The sequence below is a fragment of the Notamacropus eugenii genome, chromosome 3 (genome assembly GCF_028372415.1).
Source record: "Notamacropus eugenii isolate mMacEug1 chromosome 3, mMacEug1.pri_v2, whole genome shotgun sequence".
Classification (NCBI taxonomy): domain Eukaryota; kingdom Metazoa; phylum Chordata; class Mammalia; order Diprotodontia; family Macropodidae; genus Notamacropus; species Notamacropus eugenii.
The window spans coordinates 429422277-429446879 of NC_092874.1; the positions used below are offsets into that span (position 1 = coordinate 429422277).

The 24603-nt window shown below is 44.0% G+C and overlaps 1 protein-coding gene across 1 annotated transcript; it reads left to right on the forward strand.

The window, feature by feature from the left end:
• Positions 1-288: 288 nt before the first annotated feature.
• Positions 289-24192, forward strand: TMEM43 (transmembrane protein 43). Its single transcript, XM_072598372.1, has 12 exons — positions 289-427; positions 7324-7473; positions 10184-10318; positions 11785-11879; positions 14608-14657; positions 15950-16019; positions 17030-17100; positions 17892-18013; positions 18331-18405; positions 19014-19115; positions 21074-21191; positions 21997-24192. Exons 1-12 carry the CDS (start codon positions 416-418, stop codon positions 22197-22199), a joined length of 1203 nt encoding a protein of 400 aa, XP_072454473.1. The 5' UTR covers positions 289-415; the 3' UTR covers positions 22200-24192.
• Positions 24193-24603: the final 411 nt, after the last annotated feature.

Consider the following 24603-nt stretch of genomic DNA (forward strand, 5'->3'; position numbering starts at 1 on the left):
CCTCTCCCTCCGTCCGTCCCGCCGGCCAGCCAGGCGCCCAGCGGCCTACGCCTCCCGAGCTCCTCTAGCCCTAGGAAACTACATGTCCCAGACGGACGTAGGCCGGGCCAGGCGGAAGGGCAGGGCGGAGGCTCCCGCAAGCCCCCGCCCTCAACATAGAAAACTACGTTTCCCAGGAAACCTTGCGGCGCGCAGGCGCAGTAGAGCCGTTCGGTTATCGTGGGTGGTAACTTTGTAGCAGCGAGCCCAGCCTTGTTCCCCCGAGTTCGTGCTTTCGCGGATCTGGAGAGAGGGCTGAGTTTTCCCGGCTCTCGGGGCTCCCGCTGCTTCTCCGGCCAATTGCAGCTCCGCCCTCCGACCTCCGGCATCTTTGCCCTGCGTTGGAGATTGAGGCAGCACCAGGTCGAGGCTGACCATGTCCCGGAATGTAAGTGTGTGCCTGCCGCCCCACCCAGCCCGGATCCCTCCTGGCTGGGCTCTCCGAAGCTGGCCCGGGATGTCCGCGGCTGCAGTCCGGGGGGCCTCGGGAGCCGCATCTTGCCGTCTGCGTGCCTGCTTTACCCGTCTGCATGCCCCATTCCTTGTTGCCCCTCGGGTGGCGGGGCTACCGCGGATTCTTTTTGGGCGACTTGAACGGCAAGTTGGGCACCGATCTCAACTTTCGTTCTGGGACTGGGTGGGGTGGGCCCCTCCCTCCTGTGCCACTTTGTCTTATAAAGGTGGGAGGGAGCATCTAGCTGCTGTAATGACTCACTGTGGCTTCAGAGCCGTTTAAATCTGGAAGAGATTTTAGAAATTATTTTATTTTTAAAATTTAAATGAATTTAATTTTTAAAAAAAAATTAAATTTTTTTTCAACGAACAAGTCTGTTTTTCTCCCTCCTTTCCCCTCTTTTTTTTTTACTGAAAAAAAATTTTCATTGGTTCCCTACATCCTACTGAATTGTTTTTTTAAAAAATTTATTAATGTTTTCAACTTTTTTTTGTTTATTTCTTTTTTAATAATTAATTTATTTGTTTTCAGTTGTCAACAATCACTTCCATAAGTTTTAAATTTTCTCCCCCTTCTTCCTCATGATGGCATCCGATCTTATATGGGTTCTGTATGTATATTCTTATTAAACACATTTTCACTTTAGTCATATTGCATAGAAGAGTTAAAACGAATGGGAGACACCATGAGAAAAACAGAACATAACAAAGGAGAAAATAGTACTTCATTCTACCTTCTCACTCCGTAGCTCTTTTCTCTGGGTATGGATGGCATTTTGCATCATGAGTCCTTTGGAAATGTTTTAGGTCCTTGCATTGCTGTGAAGGGCTAAGTCTGTCAAAAACAGCCCTTGGACACTGTATATAATGTTCTGGTTCTGCTCATTTCACTCAGCATCAGTTCATATAAGTCTTTCCAGGTTTTTCTGAAGTCCTCCTGCTCATCATTTCTTATAGCACAATAGTATTCCATTACATTCATATACCACAATTTGTTCAGCCATTCCTCTCGATTTCCAGTTCGATTTCCAGTTTGTGGCCATCACAAAAAGAGCTGCTGTAAATATTTTTGTACATGTGGGATGATCTCTTTGGGATATAGCCCCAGATGTAGTATTGCTGAGTCAAAGTGTATGCACATTTTTATAGCCCTTTGGGTGTAGTTCCAAATTGCTCTCCAGAATGGTTGGATCAACTCACAACTCCACCAACAATGAATTATCGTTCCAGCTCACCTACACCTTCTCCAACATGTATCATTTTCCTGTTTTATCATATTAGCCAATCTGATAGGTGTGATGTAGTACCTCAGAATTGTTTTGGTTTACATCTCTCTAATCAATAGTGATTTAGAGCATTTTTTCATATGACTAGATAGCTTTAATTTCTTCCCCTGAAAACTGCCTGTTCATATCCTTTGACCATTTATCCTGTCATATCTACCTTTTCCAGAATTCTGTTCACCTCTTTAACTTCCTTCTTGTTTATTTTGAGGTTAGATTTATCAAGTCCAGAGAGGGGGAGGTTGAGGTCATCCACTAGTATAGCTTTGCTCTCTGTTTCTTCCTGTGACTTCTGTAGCTTCTTCTCTAAGAATCTGGATGCTATACCACTTAGTGCATATGTGTTTAGTAACGATATTACTTCATTGTCTGTGGTGCCTTTTAGCAGGACATAGTTTCCTTCCTTATCTCTTTTGATTAGATATATTTTTGCTTTTACTTTGTCTGAGATTAGGATTGCTACCTCTGCTCTTTTTACTTCAGCTGAAGCATAATATATTCTACTCCAGCCTTTTATCTTTACCCTCTGTGTATCCCCTTGTTTCAAATGTGTTCCTTGTAAAAAATATATTGTAGGATTATGGTTTTTAATCCTTTCTGCTATCCACCTCCATTTTATGGGAGAGTTTATGCCATTCACATTCACCGTTATGATTACTATCTGTGTTTTCCTCTCTATCCTATTCCCCCCCTACTGTTTTTGCTTTTATTTCTCCCTTCTCTTTCTCAAAATAGTTTACTTTTGTCCTCTGCCTCCCTCATTCTTCCCTCTCTTCTGTCGTCCCCTCTCCCTTTTCTTTCCCTTTTCCCTTACCACTTCTTCCTTCCCTTCAAACCACCCATTCCTTTTCTTTCCCCTTTTCCCCTCCTACTGCCTGTAGGGCAAGTTAGATTTCTATACTTAACTTAGTATGTTATTCCCTCCTTGAACCAAATCCAATGAGAGTAATGCTCAAACAATGCTCATCCCCCTCCTTTCTTTCCCTTTACTATACTATATTTTTGTGCCTCTTCATGTGATGTAATTTACCCTTTTCTGCCTCCTCCTTTCCTATTCTCCCTTGGCACCCCTTCATTAGGTTTTTTTTATCATCACATTAGCTAATTTATACTCACATGCTGTATCTATCTATATCCCTTTTAAATGTTGTAATAAATATACAGTTCTCAAGATTAACAAGTATCATCTTCCCATAGAGGGATGTATACAGTTTGCCTATATTGAATAAAAAGGTTTTTTTTCTTTTTTTTTCCGTTTGCCTTGCCTTTCTTGAATCTTATATTTGAAGATTAAATTTTCTGTTCAACTCAGGCTCATCAGAAAGGCCTGGAAATCCCTTATTTCATTGAATGTCCATCTCCTTGCCTGAAAGATTATGCTCAGCTTTGCTGGGTAAATTGATCCTTGGTTGTAGTCCAAGCACCTTTGCCTTACAGAATTTCATATTGAAATCCCTCTGATCTTTTAATGTAGAAGCTGCAAGGTCCTGTGTGATCCTGACTGTAGTTTCTCAATATTTGAATTGCTTCTTTCTGGCTGCTTGCAGTATTTTCTCCTTGACCTGATAATTCTGGAATTTGGCAATAATATTTTTGAATTTGGGATCTCTTTCCGTAGGTGATTGATGAATTCTTTCAATGACTATTTTGCCCTCTGGATCTAGGACCTCAGGGCAGTTTTTCTTGATGATTTCTTGGAATATACTGTCAAGGTTTTTTGTTTTTTGTTTTTTAATCATGGCTTTCTGTTAGACCAATAATTCTTAGATTTTTCTCTCCTGGATCTGTTTTCCAGGTCAGTTGTTTTCCAATGAGATATTTTACGTTTTTTTCTATTTTTTCATTCTTTAGATTTTGTTTGACTGATTCTTGATGCCTCATAGAGTCATTAGTTTCTACTTGCCCAGTTCTGATTTCTAATGAATTGTTCTCTTTGGTTAGCTTTTGTATCACCTTTTCCATTTGTCCAATTTTTCCTTTTAAGGAGTTATTTTCTCCTGTTAGGTTTTGTATTTCCTTATCCATTTGGCCAATTTTACTTTTTAAGGAGATGATTGTATTTTTAAAGTGGTTGGTTAATTTTTCTTCTGCATCTCTAATTTGGCTTTTAAAGTCTTTCTTGAGCTCTTCCGAGAATGCTCTTTGGGCTAGAGATCAGTTCATATTCCCTTTTGAGGTTTCAGATATGGGTATAATATCAATGCAGTCCTCTTCTGGATTCATATTTTGATCTTCTCTATCCCCGTAATAAAATTCAATAGCGTTTGCTTTTTCTAATGAACTTCTTGCTCATGGTGATTGCCTTTTTACTGGCTTTCAAAATGGATCTCTGCTTCTGGAACACAGAGGGCTCTGTCCCATGTTTCTTGCGCTGGGAGTTATGGATGTAGTTACTGGCTTTGTGTGCTGTGACCTCTGGTTCTGTCAACTAGAAGCTATATAATGTTGCAGCTTATCTGGTGCTGAGCTGGCTGGTGTGTGCCAAGGTGAAGTCTATCTGAGTTCCCCTAGGTTACACTGAAGCTCATGGCATGAGGTGAGGTCTGACCACTGGAGGTGTCCTCCTTCCCTAGGGCTATGCTAAAGCATGGGCAGGCTTGGTGGCTGGTGAACCCTGTCTGTGCTGGTATCTGCCAAATTTCCCTGGCTGGCTAAGGCATGCCTAGGGTCCTGGTATTGGTGCTTACTGACTCCACTCCACTGTGACTCAGGATTTCGTACTGGTCCACTGAGGTGAGACTTGCTGGGACACTTCCAGTCCTACACTGGCCCTCTTCAGCCGCAGCAAGAGGGATCCTTCCCGTTGATCTCCATAGCCTCCCGAACTAAAAGACTGCTGTTCCCCTTCTGCTGGCTCCACTATTCCAGGATTTTTCCTGGGGCAATATTCTCTGGGTTTTTCAAGGTCAACAAGGGGAGGGTGAGAGCACTTACAGTTTACTCTGTCATCTTGGCTCCCAGAAGCCTCTTTTCCCCTCTTGCAACAAATAGTTGGCCATGTCCAGAAAGTATCTCCATCTGCCCCCTAAGTCCATCACCTCTCTGTTGGTAGATGGGTATGCTTCATCATGGATTCTCTGGAATCAAGGTTGCTCATTTTTTGAGAAGCTAGGGTCTCATTTGTTGGAAACTATCAGTTAGGAAATCACAGGTTAGAATTCCAGCTCAGATAGACTAACTTCATGACCATGGATAGGTAAGTCAGTTAACAATTCTAAGTTTCTGTTTCCCAATCTCAAAATGGTAATAACTCAGTAAATATTAAGTGTCTACTGTGTGCAAAGCTTGTCTTACCTGTAGTGGAAAGAACGCTGGGCTTTGAGTTAGGAAGACCTGGGTTCAAATTCTGTTTCTGGCTCTTTCTGCAGTTAGGTGGTACAGTGAATAAAGCCTAGGACCTGGAGTCTGGAAGACTTGAGTTCAAATCCAGCCCCAGATGCTTACCACTATGACTCTGGGCAAGTCATTTAATGTCTTTCTGCCTCCATTCCTCATCTAAAAAATGGGGGTAATAATAGCACCTACCTCACAAGAGTTGTGAGAATCAAATGAGATAACTTTCGTAAAATGCTTAGCACAGTGTTTCACACATGTAAACACTGTATAAATGCTCCTTTCTTCCTTCCTTCCTTCCTTGCATCAAGATCCTGGACCAGTCACTTAACAGCTTTATGCCTCAGTTTCCCCCCCTGCAAAATGAGATGGAGAGGGAGTAGACTTTTTGGCTTCCAATCTCTAATTCTATGCTCTTAGCAGTGATTCTGTGTTAGTAAAACAGAAAGTGACTAACTATCTCATTGGACTGTTTTTAGAAAAATATGATTTATAAAATTAAAGAAATAAGAGTTTGTAGGTGAGGATTGAAGCCATGTTTTCTGAATCCAGTTCTAGGGTTCTTTTCACTGCTCCATTGACCTGGTGCTTACTGGGTACAAAGCCCTGAGCCTTCCATGCTGTGGAAACCATAGTGTTAGTAGTCAGTCATGTTCATGGAGGGCTTTATAACTTACAGACCACCTTCCTCGCAAGTATTTTGTGAAGTTGGTAGTGCAAGTATTGTGAGGCAGTGTGCATGACCTGAGGGCCAGTTGGGGTCTTGGACTTGACATCAGGAAGATCTGAGTCCAATCTCACCTCTGATACTAGCTCTGTATTCATGGACAAGTCACTTAACTTGTCTAAGACTCAATTTGCTCACCTGGAAAATGGGGTCTTGGTGTGGCTCCAAAGAAATAATGTATGAAAACTGTAAGTCCTGCATTGGTGTCAGTTATCATATAGCTATAGAAACAGACTCAAGAGAGATGGATTGCTCAGATTGAGTAAGGCATCATCATGGCCCTTATTATCATAGGGATGATAAAATTGGCATGTAATGCCAGGGGATGGAAAAAGTGCTGGCTTTAGAGTCAAAGGTCCTGAGTTCAAATCCCAGCTCTCTTTACTACTATGTGATATTGAACACGTTTCTTCACCTTTTTGTGACTCAGTTTCCTCCTCTGTAAAATGAGGTTAGACTAAGTGATGGTTGAGGTCCCTTCCAGCTCTAAATCTATCATCTGTAGTCTGAGCTAGGTCCTTGGGATAGCTAAAAAGCTAATAGTGGAATCCCACTGGGAATGCTTTCCCTCAGGCGTTGTGTAGGAGATCAAAGTCCTGGGCTGCTTTCTTCTATTGTCCTGTGCTAAGACTAAGGGAATTTCTTTCTCTTGATGAGGTGATGAGAGACTTTCTCAGGTACATCCTAACCCCAGGGCCCTCACTCCTGGACTGGTGGTTCTATACTTTCATAGCATGTTACAGCCTCAGAGAGAGCTCTTTCATGTCCATTTTATTCCATGACTCTTACAGAAGCTCTATGAGGTAGGTAATGCAAACGTCTTTGTCCCTGTTTTACGGATGAAGAAACGAAGGCTCAGAGAAAAGGCTATGTGTACCTTCAAGGCCAGAGGTCCTCTCCTTGGTCTCCCTATGAGCTCAACAGTACTTTGCATGTTGAGATTATTTCTTGACTGTCTTGGGATGCAAGCACTGGCCATGATCTCTAGGGGGAGCATCCTTGCAGTTAGCACTTTATCACCTAGTGTCTAGGACCATTCGACCCACAAATGGTGCAAAAGTTCTCATATTCTTGGAAGGCCTGGAGATGAATCCTGGCTCTGATACTTTCTAATCATTTGGCAGATTGCTTCACCCCTTTAAGCCTGAGTTTGGTCACTTGTAAAATGGGGTATATGTATGTGTGTGGAGAGTGTGTTACAAAGTGTATAAGCTGTTCATTGTTGTTACTATTGTGATTGTGTACAATAAATGTTTGTTGGGTAATGTATTCTTGATACTTTATAAACTTTGCAGTTTTTATTGATCCTACAATAAACAGCCATGGGAAATATAAACTTAGGTGTTGTAATGGAAAAAATTGGATACCTTTTATTCTTATAACTATGCTAGTGATTTCTAATGGATTTTAAATTAATCACAGGTTGATTAGTACTATGATATATGTATAATATCTGTATATATTTTGTGTCTTTTTCCCCTTTTCTAGTACTCTGATACAAGTAACAGAAAAGAACATGTCAGAATTACAGCTGAACGGCAGCCAGGCTTCTTGGAGCGTCTCAGTGAAACGTCGGGGGGCATGTTTGTTGGACTGATGACATTTTTACTTTCCTTCTACCTGATCTTTACGAATGAGGTGAGCTGCCAGAGCATCAGCATTGCCTTACTGCCCCCTCTCCTGGAGTATAGCATATGCTTACCCAGAAATTCCCCTTTCTCAGGGGCCTGATGGCTTCATTCTTAGCTTATGTAACATGGAGAGCTGGGAAAATCGCTGTGGAAGTCAGATTAGTCCTCAGTTTCTTGAGTTAGTAAGGCTTGGATTTTGCAGGTGGGTTGCTGAAGGTGATTAGAGGTGATGATTAACATCCTTCACCACTTTATCCCCGGAATGACTCTTCTTCTCTCTCTTGTCTTTTTAACTATGTCTCTATCATAATCCCCCTTTCTAGGGTCCATACCTGCCTCTGAGATTTGTATAAAACTTAGTGTAGTAAATCAAAGGAGGAGAGAAGTTGCTATCTTTCTAGCAAAATGGGGAAAAATGTAATGAGGCCACAGGTGTTGAGAAAGAAAGGGCTAAGTTAGGGGCATCATTGATATTTCAGTACAGACTTGAGAAGCATGTTTTTAAAAATCTGTTGACTGAATTGCTTCTTTTCCCCCCACTCTGCTGGGTGAACTTTGGGGTAGGGAAAATACAGAGAGCATCTCATGGAACTTAGTGGAGACACCTTAGACCACTAACATGCATGTGCTTTGGGAGTGGGCACCACTTGTTCCTGGGATATGGCAGCTGTGTTGAAATGCTGCTGCAGCCAGGCTGTCTTGAAGCAGCCAGTTCCTGTTGTCTAGCTAGAGAGTCATCTCCCCCTTTGTCCTGTCTCTTCAGGCTCTTTCTGGTCACTGCAAGAAAGAAAAAGCAGCTTATTTTTTTTTTATTATTAATTCATTTTATTTATTTTTAATGTTCTACAATTACTACCATAAAACTTAGATTTTTTTTTCTCCTACTTACCCCCCCCCACCTCCCTCCCTCCCCAAGACGGCATACAATTCTATATAGGATCTACATATACGTTCTTATTGAATACATTTTCACTATAGTCATGCTGTGTAGAAGAACTAAAATAAATGGGAGAAATCATGTAACAAACCAAAACATAACACACACACACACACAAAATGATCTGCTACATTCTGCGATTGAATTCCATAGTTCTTTCTCTGGATGTGGAAGGTACCTTGCCTTAGAAGACCATTGGGAATTTTTTTTTTTATATCCTTGCATTGCTATGAAGATCCAAGTCTACCAGAAAAAACTCTCACACTCTGTGGTTGTTGCTGTGCACAAAGTTCTCCTGGTTCTGCTCCTTTTGCTCAGCATCAGATCATATAAGTCTTTCCAGGCCTCTCCGAAGTCTTCCTGTTCATCATTTCTTATAGCACAATAGTATTCCATTACATTCACGTACCATAATTTATTCAGCCATTCCCCAATTAATGGGCATCTCCTTGATTTCCAGTTTTTGGCTACTACAGAGTGCTAAAGCAGCTTATTCTTATGTCCTTCTTGGAAAGAGGTAGCCATTCTAGAAAAAAGGGGTAGCCAATAGACCGGTCCTATATTCTCCACAAACTTTAAATAGTTGCCTGTTCTGTGAATGTGCTCAGACATTGGTGGGAAGCTGAGGAAGGGAGATGGTGTCCAGGCAGTATGATAGGCTTTGATTCTCTGCTTCTGAGTGGGTGAAAACAGCTCAAGCCCTATGTCCCTCCCAGGAGTGGGAAAGGCACAGCTAGCAGAGAATAGAAGGAGAGAGTGAAAATGATCAGAGCTGGTCACAAGCTCCTTCCGCTCATCCTTTAAATGGCATTATAGCTCCTCATTCAGTAATGTGCACCTACTAGGAGTGCTAACCCTGTGCCAGGTGTTGGCAAGTAGAGAGTTAAGACAAAGCAGTTCTGGTGGGTGGTGATGGTGTTCATGTGACATGTATAAATTGGGATAACCCAAAATAACATATAAGATTGGTATTCAGCATGCATGGAAGGGTAGTAGGTAGGGGGATTTGGAAAGGCTAAGAAGGTGGGATCTAAAGTGGTTTTAAAGAGAGGCTGGAGGATGGATGGCTGTTTCAGGCACAGGCCACAACATAGACCAAGTCCCAGGAGCAGGGAAGCTTGACAAAGTGCCAGGGGAGTGATGGGTATGTTCTGGGTTCTAGTTCCTGTGTATTAGCAGCCCCAAAAGGGGAGGGCCTTCTCCTTTTGGAGAGACCAGCCCTCATCTGTCTTCATTTCTTCCTTTTCTCTCCTGCCTCCCCCAACCCCCCTCCATTGTTAGGACATAATATTCTCTTAATAAATGCATGGTGACTTTTTTGAGGCTAAAAGTTTCTCCAGTTGAAAGGCGTTAAGGCTTCCTCTGTACGGAGCACTGTATTTAATGAAAGTTTGTTGACTGAATACATGTACTGTACATTCATTGTGACTTAGTTATTCATATATAGGATGAACTGTTAGCTTAGACAGCAAGTTTAATTGAACACTAGATAGTGTGTGTATGCAGAGCATTCTTTTAGCAGCAGCTGGGAACTTAAACACTTCAGAGAAGTCACAGTCCCTGCCCACGTAGAGTTTACAGGCTCTTAGGGATTCTGAGATAATTAGGCAAATAAAGCTATTATGGATGAGAATATTCCATTGGGTGAATTGCTTATTCTTAGAAAGTGGCTTCAATTCACTAACCTGACTTGATCCCTGTGCTGTTTATAATAAATGCCTAGCATTCTCCATTTTCACCCACTAGTGCCCTCTCTTCTCCTTCTCTCCCTGGATCGTAGGGCCGGGCCTTGAGGACGGCAACTTCTCTTGCAGAAGGGCTCTCGCTTGTGGTTCCCCTTAGCACCATCCACAGTGTGGGCCCAGAGAACGAGGGGAGGCTCGTGCACTTGATTGGTTCCCTGCGGACGTCCAAGGTAAAACCGATGCCCTTCCCTGTGCTTCTGCCACGTCAGACCCTGCATCTGTTGACCTTTGTTGTTCTCTCAGAATTTCATGTCTATGTTTGTCAGCTCAGCCTAAGAGCTTGTGTTGTGACAATTACATTGTCATTTATTATTTCGTGTGTGTGTGTGTCCTAAAATGCTTTATAAATGTTACCGCACCATATAAATGTGAGCTGTTATTCTTACATTATAAAGTGCTTTAAGGCAGAGATTATAGTTTGGGGCAAAGAGCCATGGTCTTAGAGTCAGAAGCAGTGTGTGATTCCTGGGGATTCCCTTCTTTCCTAGGGAAGAGACTTTCTCTGAGGTCTCTTCTAATGCTAACATGCTGTGATTTTGAATGACCACATGGGCCAAATATGAATTGACCATTTACTTTCTCTTTAATAAGTTTATTGATGCTTTGTCTTTACAGTTAGTTCCCGTACTCCCCTCTTCTCCCACCATTGAATGTTTTCCGTGTGACAAAGAAAAAAATAAACATAAACAGCCAGTGTAGAGACAGTGTCTGACAACAGTTCTGGCCTCTTCACCTTGAGGAAAGAGGCATTTTTCATTATCTATCGTTGGATTACCAGTTTTCAAAGAATAAATAGAATAACATGCATTTAGCAGTAAAACTAGACTGAATACTAATTATTTATGTATCAGTTCACAGCTTACAAAGCACTTTATACATTATCAGATTTAATTCTTATACACTCTTATGAAGTAGGTGGTACAAGGATTATCTCCCTTTTCCTGGTGAAGAAACTGAAGGGAAGGGATTTCCTCCTTGCCACTCAGCTTGTAAATGCTGTGGCCAGGCTCAGACCCAGGTCATCTGGTACTTCCAGTTAGAGGATCACAGACTTCTAATTTCCAACCTTCTCACCTTACTTATAAGAGACTTGAGCCCTAGAGAGGGGAAAGGACCCCTCCAAGGTCACACACAACCAGGGTCTGCTTCTCCTGAGGAGCAGAGCAGGGAGTGAGCCTGCATGTTCAGGGCCTTTTCTACCTTAGTGCACCCACTTCTTGTTTTGTGGGCTGAAAAATACTTGAGGACCACTCTCCATATCACCATTATGGATAGGATAATAATGTCCCCTCATTTTTGCTTGTGCAAGACTGCAAAGAGAAGGAGGCTTCCCAAGGCTTGGAGGGTCAGTTTCCCTGATGCGTGAAAAGGGACTGGGTCTTTTTCAGGGGCTATACTTTGAGATTTGTGGTCAAAACTGAAGAGATAAAAACATATAACTTTGAAAGCAAGCATTTTCTTCAAAATAACCTCCCTGCCCCAGCTTTGCTATTTTTGGGGTGTCCCTGAGAGGGTAAGTGTTTTTCAGGTTTATCGGTTTACATTCATCTAGTAGCTTCTCCAGCCCATGGCTCTGATTGGGCTTTCCTTGGGATCTCAGATCTGGGCTAACTTTATTCTTCTCATTCTTTTAAAGCTCTTGTCTGATCCCAACTATGGTGTCTTCATCCCTGCAGTGAAATTAAAGCGACAAGTGGAGATGTACCAGTGGGTAGAGTCAGAAGAGTCCAGGTGAGCGGGGCCCTCATCCTGCTGCAGTGGGCGCATCTTGTAGCCCACATTTTAGCTTCTTGGTACCACTTTCATTTTCTTAAATGCTCCTGCTTCCCTTGAAGTTGCCTGGTCACAGGTCCTCCTCTGGGCAAGGACCAAAAGGTTTCTTCTATCCTCTGCCTTTCTATGTTCCATGAATGGCACATTAATCTCCTAATTGATCAGAAGGGCCCTGCACTGCAGTGGAACAGAGAAGTGTGGCGGTTGGGATACAAGCACAGACGAATGGTCAACAATTTACAGTTAGGAAAGGTCTTACCCCCATCCCCAGGGATTGAATGCCTGCTTTCTGCAAGGTGCTTTAGGGGTGTAAAGATTAAAATGAAACAGGCCCTCTCCTCAAAAAGCTTCCATTGTACTTGGGTGAGGGGCAGGCCATACCATAATAAACAAGGCCCCAGGAAAATCGAGGTAGCCCAGAACAAGGAGGGCTGCTTCAGAGTGGAGGCGGCCCCTTGGCTGAAGGCTGGAGGCAAGATCAGGTGTTTGTAAGGCAGGGAGGGCAGAGTGACTGCATCCCAGATCCACTAGATCCACCAGATCTGGAGAATGGTCTATGTCACAGCACAGGCAGGAGAGAAGTATCAAGTTCAGGGAATAATTTGTGGGCCATTTGGCTGCTAGGGCGCATTTATGCAGGTGAGTTGGGAAATAAAGTTGGTGGGGGAGATTGGGGCAGATTGGGGCTCTCTCTCCTGCACCCTGCTGGTTCATAGGATCATAAGATTTAGAGTTGAAAGACTCCTTGGAGGTGGTCTAGCCCAACCTCATTGGACAGGTGAAACTGAGGCCCAGAGAGGTAAACTCTTTTGCCCAGGGTGAGCTAGGAAGGAGATGGCAGAACCTGGGCTAGAGGCCAAGTGTTTTCTAAGTTTAGCTGTTGTTTCTGTGATGCTTTCTCCTGACCCCTTGGCCATGGCCTAGGCCTACTCTGATCTTCCCCTTCAGAGCCCCAGGGAGAAGGAGTTGGCCTAAAAGGTGCCGCTTCCCCTCCTCTTTCCTTCTGGCATCACCCCAGGGTTCCCTGGAGATTTCTGTGCACTGGCCCCATTGGAGCCATTTGCTCAGGTCCTGTACAATCCCAACTAATTTGTTCTCTACCTCAGAACTTGCCTTCACATGGCAGCCTACCCATCGTTCCCACTATTTGCCAAATTAACTGACAAGTATAACTGAATCCTACTGGAAACTGGATTTTCCTATTGACTTTGGGTAGATATTTTGGCACTTTCTTACCAAAGGATCTCCAGTTACTGACCCCATTTGGGCCCTTATCTCTGATGTTGGATGCTAAGGACTGCATAATTATGATAATTAAAATATATTTATGATGATATGTTATGATAATTAAAATAAAACGCACTGTGTGGGCACACAGAATTTTCATCATATTCTTACCAGTTCTTGTTCCTCACTCCCTCCCCCAAACTATGCAATGTCATTTCACCATGTGGGGAGTTGAGACTTTTGAGGCGAAGTAAATAAAATAATTGTGTTTAAAGATTTCATTTTTTTAAAATTTAAAATGCTTCCTTCCTTTGAAAATTAAATCACTTTTCACAAGTCAATTAACAAACACTTTTATTAAGCATATAGTATGTGTGAGGTATTTAATTAAGTACTGGAGTTACAAAGAAGATCACTTAGCACTTTTATTAATAATACGCTGACATCACTGATATTCGGTTGGCAAATTAAATTGTTTTGTGCACAGTGTTTCACCCAAATGTAGTAATACTTGAAGAGTTATTTCTGGTAAGTAAGGGACCAGTGCGTAGATGTGTGTTTCAATAAATGTAATAGCTTGCTAATTCAGTAGCATGACATGTAGGGGGAATTAGGTGACCTTGGTTTCAGAATGAATTTACCCTCAAGGGACTGGAGGCCCCAGGCAAGTCATTTCTCCCAGTGTGCCACAGTTTCTCAGTATGCACAATGAGTGGATTGCCTTAGATCAGGGTTTCTTAACCCAAGGTCTGTGTACCCCCAAGAAGACTGTGGATAGATTTCAAGGGGTCCACAAATGTGGATGGGAAAATTCCTCTTTATATTCACTAATATGTAACTGAAATTTGGCTTTCTTTCGATTATGAATGTAGACAGCTAACATTATCTGTGAAGAGGCCACTTTGGCTTCCCCAGGTTCCTTGCCAGTTCTGCAGCTGCACAGTGGTAGGGTGCCCTCTCCCTGGGGTGGCCCTCTCCCTGATGTTGGTCTGACCTTGAGTTGGTTAGAGTTGGTGTGGATTCTGTTTGTAGTTCAGAGCTCCACCATGTATCCATGACAGCCCCTTGTGGTCTGTCCGCTGCACCTTGTGATCTGAGTGTGTACTCACATCAGGTGCAAATCCTCTTTTTTCCTCCATCAGTGAATTACAGTTCTTCTGCTACTATTTGTAAATGGCTTCTCCATGAATTCAAACTCTGTTTACTTCTTATGGAAACATTGTGTTTAAAATATCAGCTTGACTCCTTAGGGCTCTATTAGCAGTGTTACTCTGTGTCCTTTTGCCCATCTGGCTGAACCTTAGGTACTGACTCCCTGCTCAGCCCGCCAGGGGGAGTTTGGTCTGGTCCCATTGTAGGGTTGGCCCCAAGGACCATATAATGCATGCTGCAGTGACATTTTGTGCTGATGCTTGGGCTTGGGTCTGACCACACTCGCTCTGTGTGTTTCCTGTTGCAGGGAGTACACAGAAGATGGCCAAGTGAAGACAGAGAGGAGATACTCCTATAGTAAGTGGATTGCACACCATGGCCTTGTCTCTGGATCTGGGAGCTGCGGATTCTGGCTTCTTTGTGCGCTCCAGGACTGTTGTGGTTAAGACTTACTGAGTGTGTCTACCTTTAGTTGATCCCTCCTTTCCCCATGATGGCCCCAGGCATGTGCCCCAGGCTGTCTTAATACTACAGCACTGAAGCTCTGATGCCCCTTTCTCTTCTCAAGGTAGGAGAGAATGACCCTCAGGATGGGAGGCAGGCTCTGAGGGACCACTGTTCTCCACCACTTTAGATCCTTTGTGTTTGGTGAACATTTGGTGAACAAGTGGGTATAAGAAGTAGTGTGTGAGCATCTCAACACTCTCTTCACTGGGAAATAGAGATGTGCAGTGTAAGGTGCTTGAGATAATGAGAACGCTAGAAGGCATCTTAAAAACCAGCTGGTCAGACCTGCTCATTTTACAGAGAAGGAAACTGAGGCCCAGAGAGGTAGGAAAGGACTGATCCAGGTTCTTGTGGCTGATCACTGGGCTATGTCTGCTGACTCCTGGCCCAGTACTGTCGTCACCACTGCCACAGAAGCTTCCTGGTCTGGTCACGTAACTGCAGCCTAACTAGGACTCCAAAGCTGAATGAAAATAAATGTGCCTTCTTAGAACGAAACACACAATTTGACTGAACAGTCTTGTCATAAAGCAACGCCCAATGATTTCACAAATTGCTTTCCTACTATTTAAGACTCTGTTTTTAGGGATAAGGAGTGTGATGGCATACATCACACAAATGTGGTGAGAGAAGCAGGATTTTGCTGTTGTTTCTACAAGGAAATGAGATTATTGTGTTCTTTTCCCTGTGAGATTCTGTGGTGTTCGTGACTTTAAAATGCAGGGTGTGCCCATTCTCTACACTTTAGATCCCTTTTGATGAGATGCTGGTAAGAGTTCCTAGAACAGTACCGTGGGAAGGCCTGAAAGGAAGTCTGTCTCTTTTGATTAGTGATCTAAGGGTGAGGGGTTTGAGTGGGAAAGCAAAATGGTGCATGTGCATCCCTGAGATGGGGGTCCAGGGCCCCAGCCCTGCAGGTTCCAGCCTGGAGCTCCAGCTCTGAGGGAAGGGATTGCACCAAGATGCTGAGTGGGCAGTTGGCAAGCTTGCTCATCTTCTTCTCTCAAGCTGGGATCAGTAGCTTCTGCCTGACTTAGAGAGTCAAATGAGATAATGAGTCTGAAACTACTGTATTTAGAAAAACATGATGCAGGCCATCATGGCGTTGCTCCTCAACTTTTTTTTTTTCCTCCTTTTCTCAGATACTGAGTGGAAATCAGAAATTGTGAACAGCAGGAACTTTGATCGAGAAATTGGGCATAAAAATCCCAGGTAAATAGAGGGCAAGGGCTTGAAGCCAAGTGGGTAGGATGCTGGACCAAGAGGAAAGATGTGGGTTTGATTTATTTTAAACTTCAGGCCTGAGCATGGGCAGGCTTTTCTGTAGATGGGCCATCTTACTTGCCTGTTTTTCTTGGAGAGTGAGGATAATTTGCTTAAGTGTTGGAGAAAAGCAAAACTTAGGAAAATTATGTCAGTAAAAATTGGGGAAATATTTTAGACTCCCCCTATGGAAGGTGCAATCCTTATATCGAATATTTTTTCTTTCTGATGCTCTTCTGGTTTAGTGGCAAGGGAATTATAGAAGAAGTCATGTAACCTGGACGTGTACTTACTCTCCGCCTAATTCACCATGTGACCTTGTGCAAGGCATTTTTCAAGGACTTTTTTTAGTCTGTAAAATGAAGGAATTGGAGTGAATTCCAGCAAGCTTATAGGAGAGCCTTTAGTCCTTATGCGACAAAAATTAGTTTCAAATATAGAGACCAAAAACACTTTACCAAACTCCTTTTCTGAAGCAAATGTGATTCTGATATCCAGGCAAGAGAAAGAGAGCTCCTGAGCAGTCTCATCAGTGAATGTTGACACAGAGATTCTGAATGAAAAGGTTACGCTAGATGAGCCTGGGGTTTCTTCTTAAAGCTACTGTTCTGGTTGTTTCCTCCAGCACAAAAAATAAGATGACACATCTTTACAGTCCTGCCTTCCACTCAGGCCAGTTCCTAGCGGAGTTCAAAAGCAAATTGGAAAGTGAATGCTTGGGCAGCTGGTTTTGCTGTCTGGGTTATAGTGTCCTGCACCAAGTGGGCATGCTTGGGCACATACATGCCTGCTCCTGAGAGTGGCAGTGGTTGGGGCCAGTGCATGAGAATGCCTTTTTCCTCCATTCCATGGTGAAGGCTGTATCTCTAGGAGGATGTGGTGATGTGGGGGTGGGGAGTTGGAGGGGTGGAGACCCTGCCGTGTGTCATGGCCTCTCTGACCCTTTCCTCCCCCTGCAGTGCGATGGCAGTGGAGTCCTTCACAGCTGTTGCACCTTTTGTTCAGATTGGCAGGTTCTTCCTTTCGGCAGGTAAGCCTCGTCACAGGGCTAGGTTGGTTTTTCCAAGAGCAGGTGGATTTCACTAAAATGGCAGCCAGGCATCCTCCTGCTCTTTCTGCTGTGCCATTTGTTGTGAAATGGTATGCCTCAGGTCTTTGCTGGGTGTGCTACAGAATTTTAGATGTTAAATTTTGTGGCACACAAAAGAAAACTTAAAAGTAATTTTGTTTAAGATAATTCTTTTCTTCTTTGGTATACATCATATTGTAGATATAGTATTTGCTAAGATAGACAAAACATTTATACCCTGACGTCAAAAGACATCAGACCTCTTGAGCTTGCAAAGAATTCCACAAACCAGGTATTTTTCTTGGCGGAAAGCTGCTTCTTTGAGCCTGCCTCCTCAGGCTCTGGTGATAAGGAGAAGCCGTATACCAAGGAAGAAGGAAAGTCCTGTCCCTCCCCTCCCCACCCGTCCTGTTTAATGTGTTTTGTCTCCTCATGGCAGACACCTCTGCTGAGAGTGAGAAAAGTTAGAGGACCACTTTATGTTGTCAATGTCAGGAAACAAGATGCCTTTTCCTGTCTCGATCCCCCCAGAACAGCCATGTGGTGCCCCCTCACCCCCATGATTCCCAACCTCCTTATCACCATGAAAGCAGTGGTTCATCATAGCTTGGTTCCCACAGCAGGCTGTGCCCCTCTGAAATATCCCAACTAACCATGGGAAGGTGCTCAACTCTGGGGTCTCTGGGGGGCTCTTCTAAGTGCTGCCGTTTTCTTCTTAAATACTTTGACACAATAGAGTGCTTCTTTTTCAGGTCTTATTGACAAAATTGACAACTTCAAACCACTGAGCCTGGCCCACATGGAGGATCCCCATGTCGACATCCTCCGACGAGGAGACTATTTCTATCACAGTGAGAACCCCAAGTATCCAGAAGTAAGCCCAAGGCTTTGGTGTGCAAATCTGTGCCAAAGTGTGAACTAAGAGCTGTTGCCTCTGTATTAAGGAAAGTTAAATGTCTGCTTGTAGAGTAGAAAGCTTTTAAAGATGAAGGGTTCCAGTGAACTGACAGCAGGTAGTGTTCCATATGGCCAGCCTTCCTCAGGTACCTGCTTCTGTTGGCCTTCCCTACTTGGCTTCCTCCCTGCTCTTCCCTTGGCACAATCCCAAAACCAGTCAGGAGCCACCACCATACCCCAGAACCCAGGTAATTTTCTGCTGACTTAGAGTCCATTTTTTTTCTGTATTCCCAGGTCGGAGATGTACGGGTTGCCTTTTCCTACGCAGGCCTGAGTGGTGATGATCCCAATCTAGGCCCAGCTCATGTGGTAACTTGACTTTCTTCTCTAGCTTAGCTCCAGAAAAGCAAATTCTCTGCAGCTTCTTAGGTGGTTTCCTTGCCTCGGGTCTCTTTCCTTTCCCAGCTGTCCTTCACACAGCTGTTTTCCTAAGGCAGGCTCAGATGTCACTCCTTTCCTCCACAAATTCTAGGGGCTCCCTGTTACCGTTAGGTCAGATCCAGCTTCGTTACACATCCTTTCCTCCTCCACTCCCCTACCTTCGCACACTTCCGAGGCTAGCCAGACTATCCCTCCTGCTGTCTCACCTGGGCACTCCCCCTAGGATGTGCTCCATCCTCACCTCTGCCTCTGTGATGCTCCCAAGTGCTAGTGACTCCTGCCTCCAAATTAACTATTATTTTGTATATACGTATGTGTACTGGTTGTTGCTCCCTTGATGACAGAGAATGTTTCATTTTTTTTTGGTGTATCTCCAGGGCCTGGCCCATAGTAGACACTTGAGAATTGCCTGTTACTGGTTTACAGCAGGCGATCCTTCTCTTCTCGGGGGAGTTAGATAGAGCTGGACGGAGCAAGGCTCTAGGTAAAACGGTGAGCCCCATCATTCCCTCTCTTGCCTGCCTGTTTCTCTTCAGGTCACTGTGATTGCTCGTCAGCGTGGAGACCAGTTGGTCCCATATACCACCAAATCTGGGGACACCCTGCTTCTTCTGCACCATGGAGATTTCACTGCAGAGGTGAGTGCCTTCTGTTGGGTCAGGAAAGGTGAGACCAAAAAGCCGTGGGTTCAGAGTTAGGCTCCCATCTATGTGGGTTGTCCTGTGGACCTCGGGAATCAAAGAAGCGATGGGATATGGTGGAATCTGAGAACCTGGATTCAAATGCTGCTGCTTCTGCTACTCTACCCCCTGGGGGACATTGGGAGAGTTGCTCCTCTTCTGGGCCTTGATTTTATCATCTGTAAAATGTGTATTGGACTATGTGGTCTCGCAGATCATGAACCTTGTAAACTTTCATCTCGCTGATCCAGGAGTTTGGGAAATTCTCCTGGGTCCCGGAGCCCATGGTCCCAGAGGGGAGCTCTGTGGAGTGATGGTGCCTGTTCTAATCGATCATATGGGTGTATTATGAGGACAGAATGAAATTTCACAATATGAAAAGTGTGTAGAGCTGCCAAGATGTGAAGGATCCTCCTGATCAGCCTTTCGACATGCTTGCTGGTTTGCCCCTAGGAAGGCTGTTAAATGTTACTGAGAGAGCAGGTTTTGGGAAAGCAAAACCCTTTTTCTTTCACCTGGGTGGGAAGGCCCTGGGGTCTTGGATGAGTCAGGAGTGTCAGGCTCAGATGACTGTGTCTGTTACCAGCATTGCTTGGGTGGACCCTGCAGGAAGCCCCACCTCCCTGGCTTCTAGCTCGTCCTCTGTGTGCCTGCCCCAGCGTGAGTCACGCTTTCCACTGGCACAGACTGCCCAGGCCCATGGCTTTCAGTACTTAAGGCGTTACTAAAAGTAGATAGCCAAATAGGCTTTTCCTTATGTCCTGTCCAGTGCAAGTACAAACTTTCCTTCTGTTTTCTCACCCACCAATTCAGTACAGAAGAAGGGGCATTAATTGCCTTCTCCCTCTTCATGGTTAACTCAGCTGGACCCTGCACAGGCAGCGGCCAGTGTTCACACAGAAGCCTGGTTCTCAAAGATACTTCCCCCCAGAGCTCATTCACAACCTGAACTTTGGGGGTGGGAGGTTGGGGTAGAGGAGGAGACAATTCTTGGCATTGAGGAAAGGTTTACACCAGTTGTGAGGCTGATGAGAGTCAGAATTCCTGGATGATCCAGCTTTCCTGAGTAGTTCAATACTCTGAAGAGATTGTGTATTCAGAAAACTTCATTTGGGAGGATGTGAAGGTGGGATCGGGACTGAGTGATAAATGGCCAAGGGAAGTTCTTGATGGTAGAAGTTTCCTTTCTTCCCAGCTTCTACTTGATGTATACTTTCTCATCCTGGGTGTTTGGGAAATTCTCCTGGGCCCTGGGGCCCCCAGACAGGAGCTCTGGTGAGGCAAGAGGCCATCAGAATCACTGGCTGGTTCTGTCCTGCTTGGGGCCTGCTGCTCACAGCAGCCCTGAGGCAGAGCCTGGACCTGGGTTAGGTTGAAGTTTATGTCCAGCCACGATTCTCTTATATCCATTTTATTCTTTATCAGTCCAGTGCTCCACACCTTTCTTGCCTGTGCCATCTCTTGAGGTGCTTCAAGTGTGTTCCCCAGATGGCAGGTAATGGCCACATGGGGTAATGAGTGACCTTTCACTGGACTTGGACCTGCTTTCTTCAGCTTTCACAGGAGAGATCACTGCCTTGGTATTTTGCAATTTGGATTCAAATTCATGTTTTCCTTATCTGTGCATTGTGGTCTAGTGGAAAAAGGATATTGATCTTAGAGAAGACCTGCATTTGAATTGCACCTCGCACATTTACTAGTTCTGTGATGCTGGGAAAGTTACTTCATAGCTTAGTTTCCTAATCTGTGAAATGGGGACATTTCTCTTGTTGTTATTTCCCTCATGGGACTGTTGTAAGAAAAGCATTTCATAAACCAAGTGCTATACAAATGTGAGTTTTCTTATCACTTATAGAATGAGAAGATGACACCTCAGTCTTCCCTTTCCAGAGGATTAATTGATGTTTGCTTTTCAGGAGGTGTTCCAGAGAGAACATCAAAGTAACACGATGAAAACCTGGGGCTTTCGAGGTGCTGGCTGGATGGCCATGTTTGTGGGCATCAATCTGATGACGCGGATCCTGTACACCTTGGGTAGGTTTGTTCCCTCTGACAACAGCACATTTGTTCATAGGTTTGTAAAGCTTAGAGGTCATCTCATTCAACCTCCAACTTACAAAAAAAGAAACTGGCACAGTAACTGAGCAGACTAAAGCAGGGTGTAAAAAGCCTGGGATAGTGAGGGCCCATACCTCCTAAAGGTTGGTCCTGCCCTCTTCTGGCCCAGTGGGGCCTTGGAACTCCAGAATTCCCATACAGTTTGGAAGATGATTTTGGGTTGAGGGGCCAGTGAGTCATTGCAGTGAACAAATGTTTATTGACCCTGTTGTGGTGATTGGTGCTGAGTGATAGAAAATAGTGTCTTCAAAGAGGTTAGATTTCCCCAGCAGGGAGATGAGACACATCATAGACAGCATGGCAGCTGTTTTCCATGGCTATGAGAATCTCACCTGTGTTACTGCTTCCATCCAGGGTTCCTAACTTTTCTTACAGCAGACCCAAGACTCATCTAGAGGAGTCAGATTTACCAGGTCCCCACCAGATCTTGCAGCTCAAAACCAGATCACCCCCTGGTGCACAGAGGATATTCTGTACTGTCCTTACCACTGTGTGCACCCCTCCCAGCAGCTCATGCTTCAGGAAGGATGCTTAGTCAGCATTAACCCTGCAGACAGAAGAAAGCGCTTCTAAGGCTGGCTCAGAGGCCCAGGTGGCCAGATCTGTGCCCACAGAACTGTTCATACACAGACCTGAACCTCAGCGCAGTCCCTAGCAGGAAACTGGGACTCACTGAGCTCTAAGTTTGGATAACCAGATGCTTGTCTTTGTCTCCCCACAGTGGACTGGTTTCCGCTTTTCCGAGACCTGGTCAACATCGGCCTGAAAGCCTTTGCCTTTTGCGTTGCTACATCCCTGACCCTGCTGACGATTTCTGCTGGCTGGCTCTTCTACCGTCCCCTCTGGGCACTGGCCATTGGCTTACTGGCCATAGTTCCTATCCTTATTGCTCAAACCCGGGTACCAGCAAAAAAACAAGAGTGAAGAACACACCGGTTCTGGACTGTCTGCTTTGACCTCAGAATGTCAGAGGAGAGTTGGGTCCTGCAGACCATTACATCCCTCACAGCTGAAGCTATCACCATATCCTCATGCCTGTCAAGTCACCAGCTCCACCTGGCAAAGCAGCCAAACAGGACATGCTTGAAACTTCACTCTTCTCCTTTGAGGGACGCCCCCTTTCCCGGCTGCTTCCACCCCTTCCCCAGCTCCTGACTTAGGGACCTGAATGTCTCTCTGGTGTTTAAGCAAACTAGGGAGAATCCTCTTTCTCTCTGGTAAGCAGCTTGGGTTGGTGGAAGTGGTGCTTCCAGCCAGTACCCCTGGCTGTTCTGAGCTTCCTTTGTTGCAAGTTTGATCTTTAGGGAAGGGGTCACTGCAGGTCATAATCTGGATTCTACCTCGATCCTCCTGGGGAGACCTTTTAGCTCCTGACTTGCTGCAGTTGATCCAGCTGCAGTGCAGAGGTGAAAACACCATAAAACCCGGAGATCTTCTAGTGAAAGGGGCTTATTACTTCGCAGCCCTTATTCAAAGATAAATAGGGTGGGGGGGACCGTCCTCTTGGGTCTGATAGTCTTTTAGCAACCTTTTTTATTTTCATTTCTGTTCTTTAGCTAAGCATTCTTCCTAAGAGAAAGTTACTTGAACTTAGCTGTGGGACCCTGGGCAAGTCATTTACCCTCGATTGCCGCCCCCCCCCCCCAAAAATTATTTGTAAGGAAAGTAAAAAGAATTTAACATCTATCAGTGTTTCCAATTGTTAAGAGAAAAACATGTTTCTCTGTCTGCTGCACATATAGAAGTGATGTTTGACTGCTTTTGTTTATTTGGTAAAAATGTTACATGGGCTCTTGATTTTTGCCTTTCAGCTTGTACCATAGGAAAAATTTCAGATTCTTTTGAAACATTATCCAAGCAATTCATTTTTCTTATGGGAAGGGGAAGGACGGCAATAGGTGGTAGATACTAAGCAGGAGGTGCCTTACCTTTTGGACTCAACCGATGAACTTTAAGAAATCTGTTGGAAATACTCGCTGTAAAACTTCATAGATATGCTTGTAAAACCTGATGGCTCTGAGTTGGAAGCAGAACCAAAGATATAATTGTATTGCTACAATATTAGAACTTGGTGGTTCCAACGGTGCCCAACAGCTCAGTGATAACTATTGCAAAGTGCCTTTTAGCTGATCAGCCTGTACAAAGCCTAACTGTGGCTTGGAGGTAGGGGATAGACTTCACTTCCAACAATGAAGTTTGGCTTTTACCACCGTAATAATTGTAGAGTTGGCAAAGCTTGCTAACTGGAGAAGCTAAACTGCTTCTTGTTTGTCTGTTACATTTTTCTACAACTTAACTGGTTCTACAGTAATTCACCCACATTCTTCTATTCAACTCACCTAATCTTAGATTTCCCAACCACTCATACATACTATTTTAAAGATGGGTGTTGTAACCTTATAGGTTCTTTGTGCATCAGTCTTTTAATATTCAGAATAGTGGTTGCCTTAGCAGGTAAATATTTGGTAGGAGTTGAGATTGTGGTCAGATTTATTGAAACCAGTGATACCATTAATTCAGATTCTCCCATTGTTATCTTGGAGGTATATCTCTATAGGAAGTGGAGGCTCCTCCCAAAATATGGTCCCTTTGTTATGTAAGGATGAAAACACTGCTAGTTGTTGAATAAGCAATAAACAATCTCAGTCCTTTAAATTCTAATGTTATCAAAGGTTATATATTTTTTCTTTTGTAATACATACCGTGTAACCAGATTCTATTTAGAAACACTGGAATGTACTTAAGATTGGCTTGTTGAGCTTTTTTCTTGTGTGGATTTTAATGCCCGGCAGTTTCTCACTGTTTACTCCTGTAAGTGTAAAACGTTAATGAAGATTTGAAGTCTTTTGGAATACTTCCCACGAGTTTCATTCTGACTGGATTTTGATCAAGATAAACGTCTGCAGTGTTTTTGGTACCCAAGACATCAACAGTTTTTTTCTGTTCCGTTTGCAATTTCTACCTTACACTGGGGCACTGAGTACCTTTTTCTTTCTAGGCATACTTTATTAGAATTGGATGAAGTAAGCAGTTTGAACACAAGATTTTTCCTGGTTCAGAGCTATTTTAAAGGCTTTCAGACTAAACAGTTAACCAGTAGAGGAGGCTTTGAAGACTGACCATCTATCTGACTCAAGTTCAGTCAATCAGGGAATAAATTCTTGATAGCTCATGACTTCTGAAACTTGTGCTCAGTCATGAAAGAGAAACTGAGCCAGTGCGGTACAGCAGGTTGTTAAGGAAGACAGCTTTGGCTGCGTGGTCCTGGGCAAAGAAGTTCTCTCGGCATCCTTAGACAACTCTCTAAGCACAGCAGGCAGAATTTCCT

Coding starts and splice junctions, on each gene's coding strand:
- TMEM43 (XM_072598372.1), top strand. Junction 17,101..17,891: donor CAGGTTCTTCCTTTCGGCAG/GTAAGCCTCGTC, acceptor CTTCTTTTTCAG/GTCTTATTGACAAAATTGAC. Junction 19,116..21,073: donor ATGGAGATTTCACTGCAGAG/GTGAGTGCCTTC, acceptor TTTGCTTTTCAG/GAGGTGTTCCAGAGAGAACA.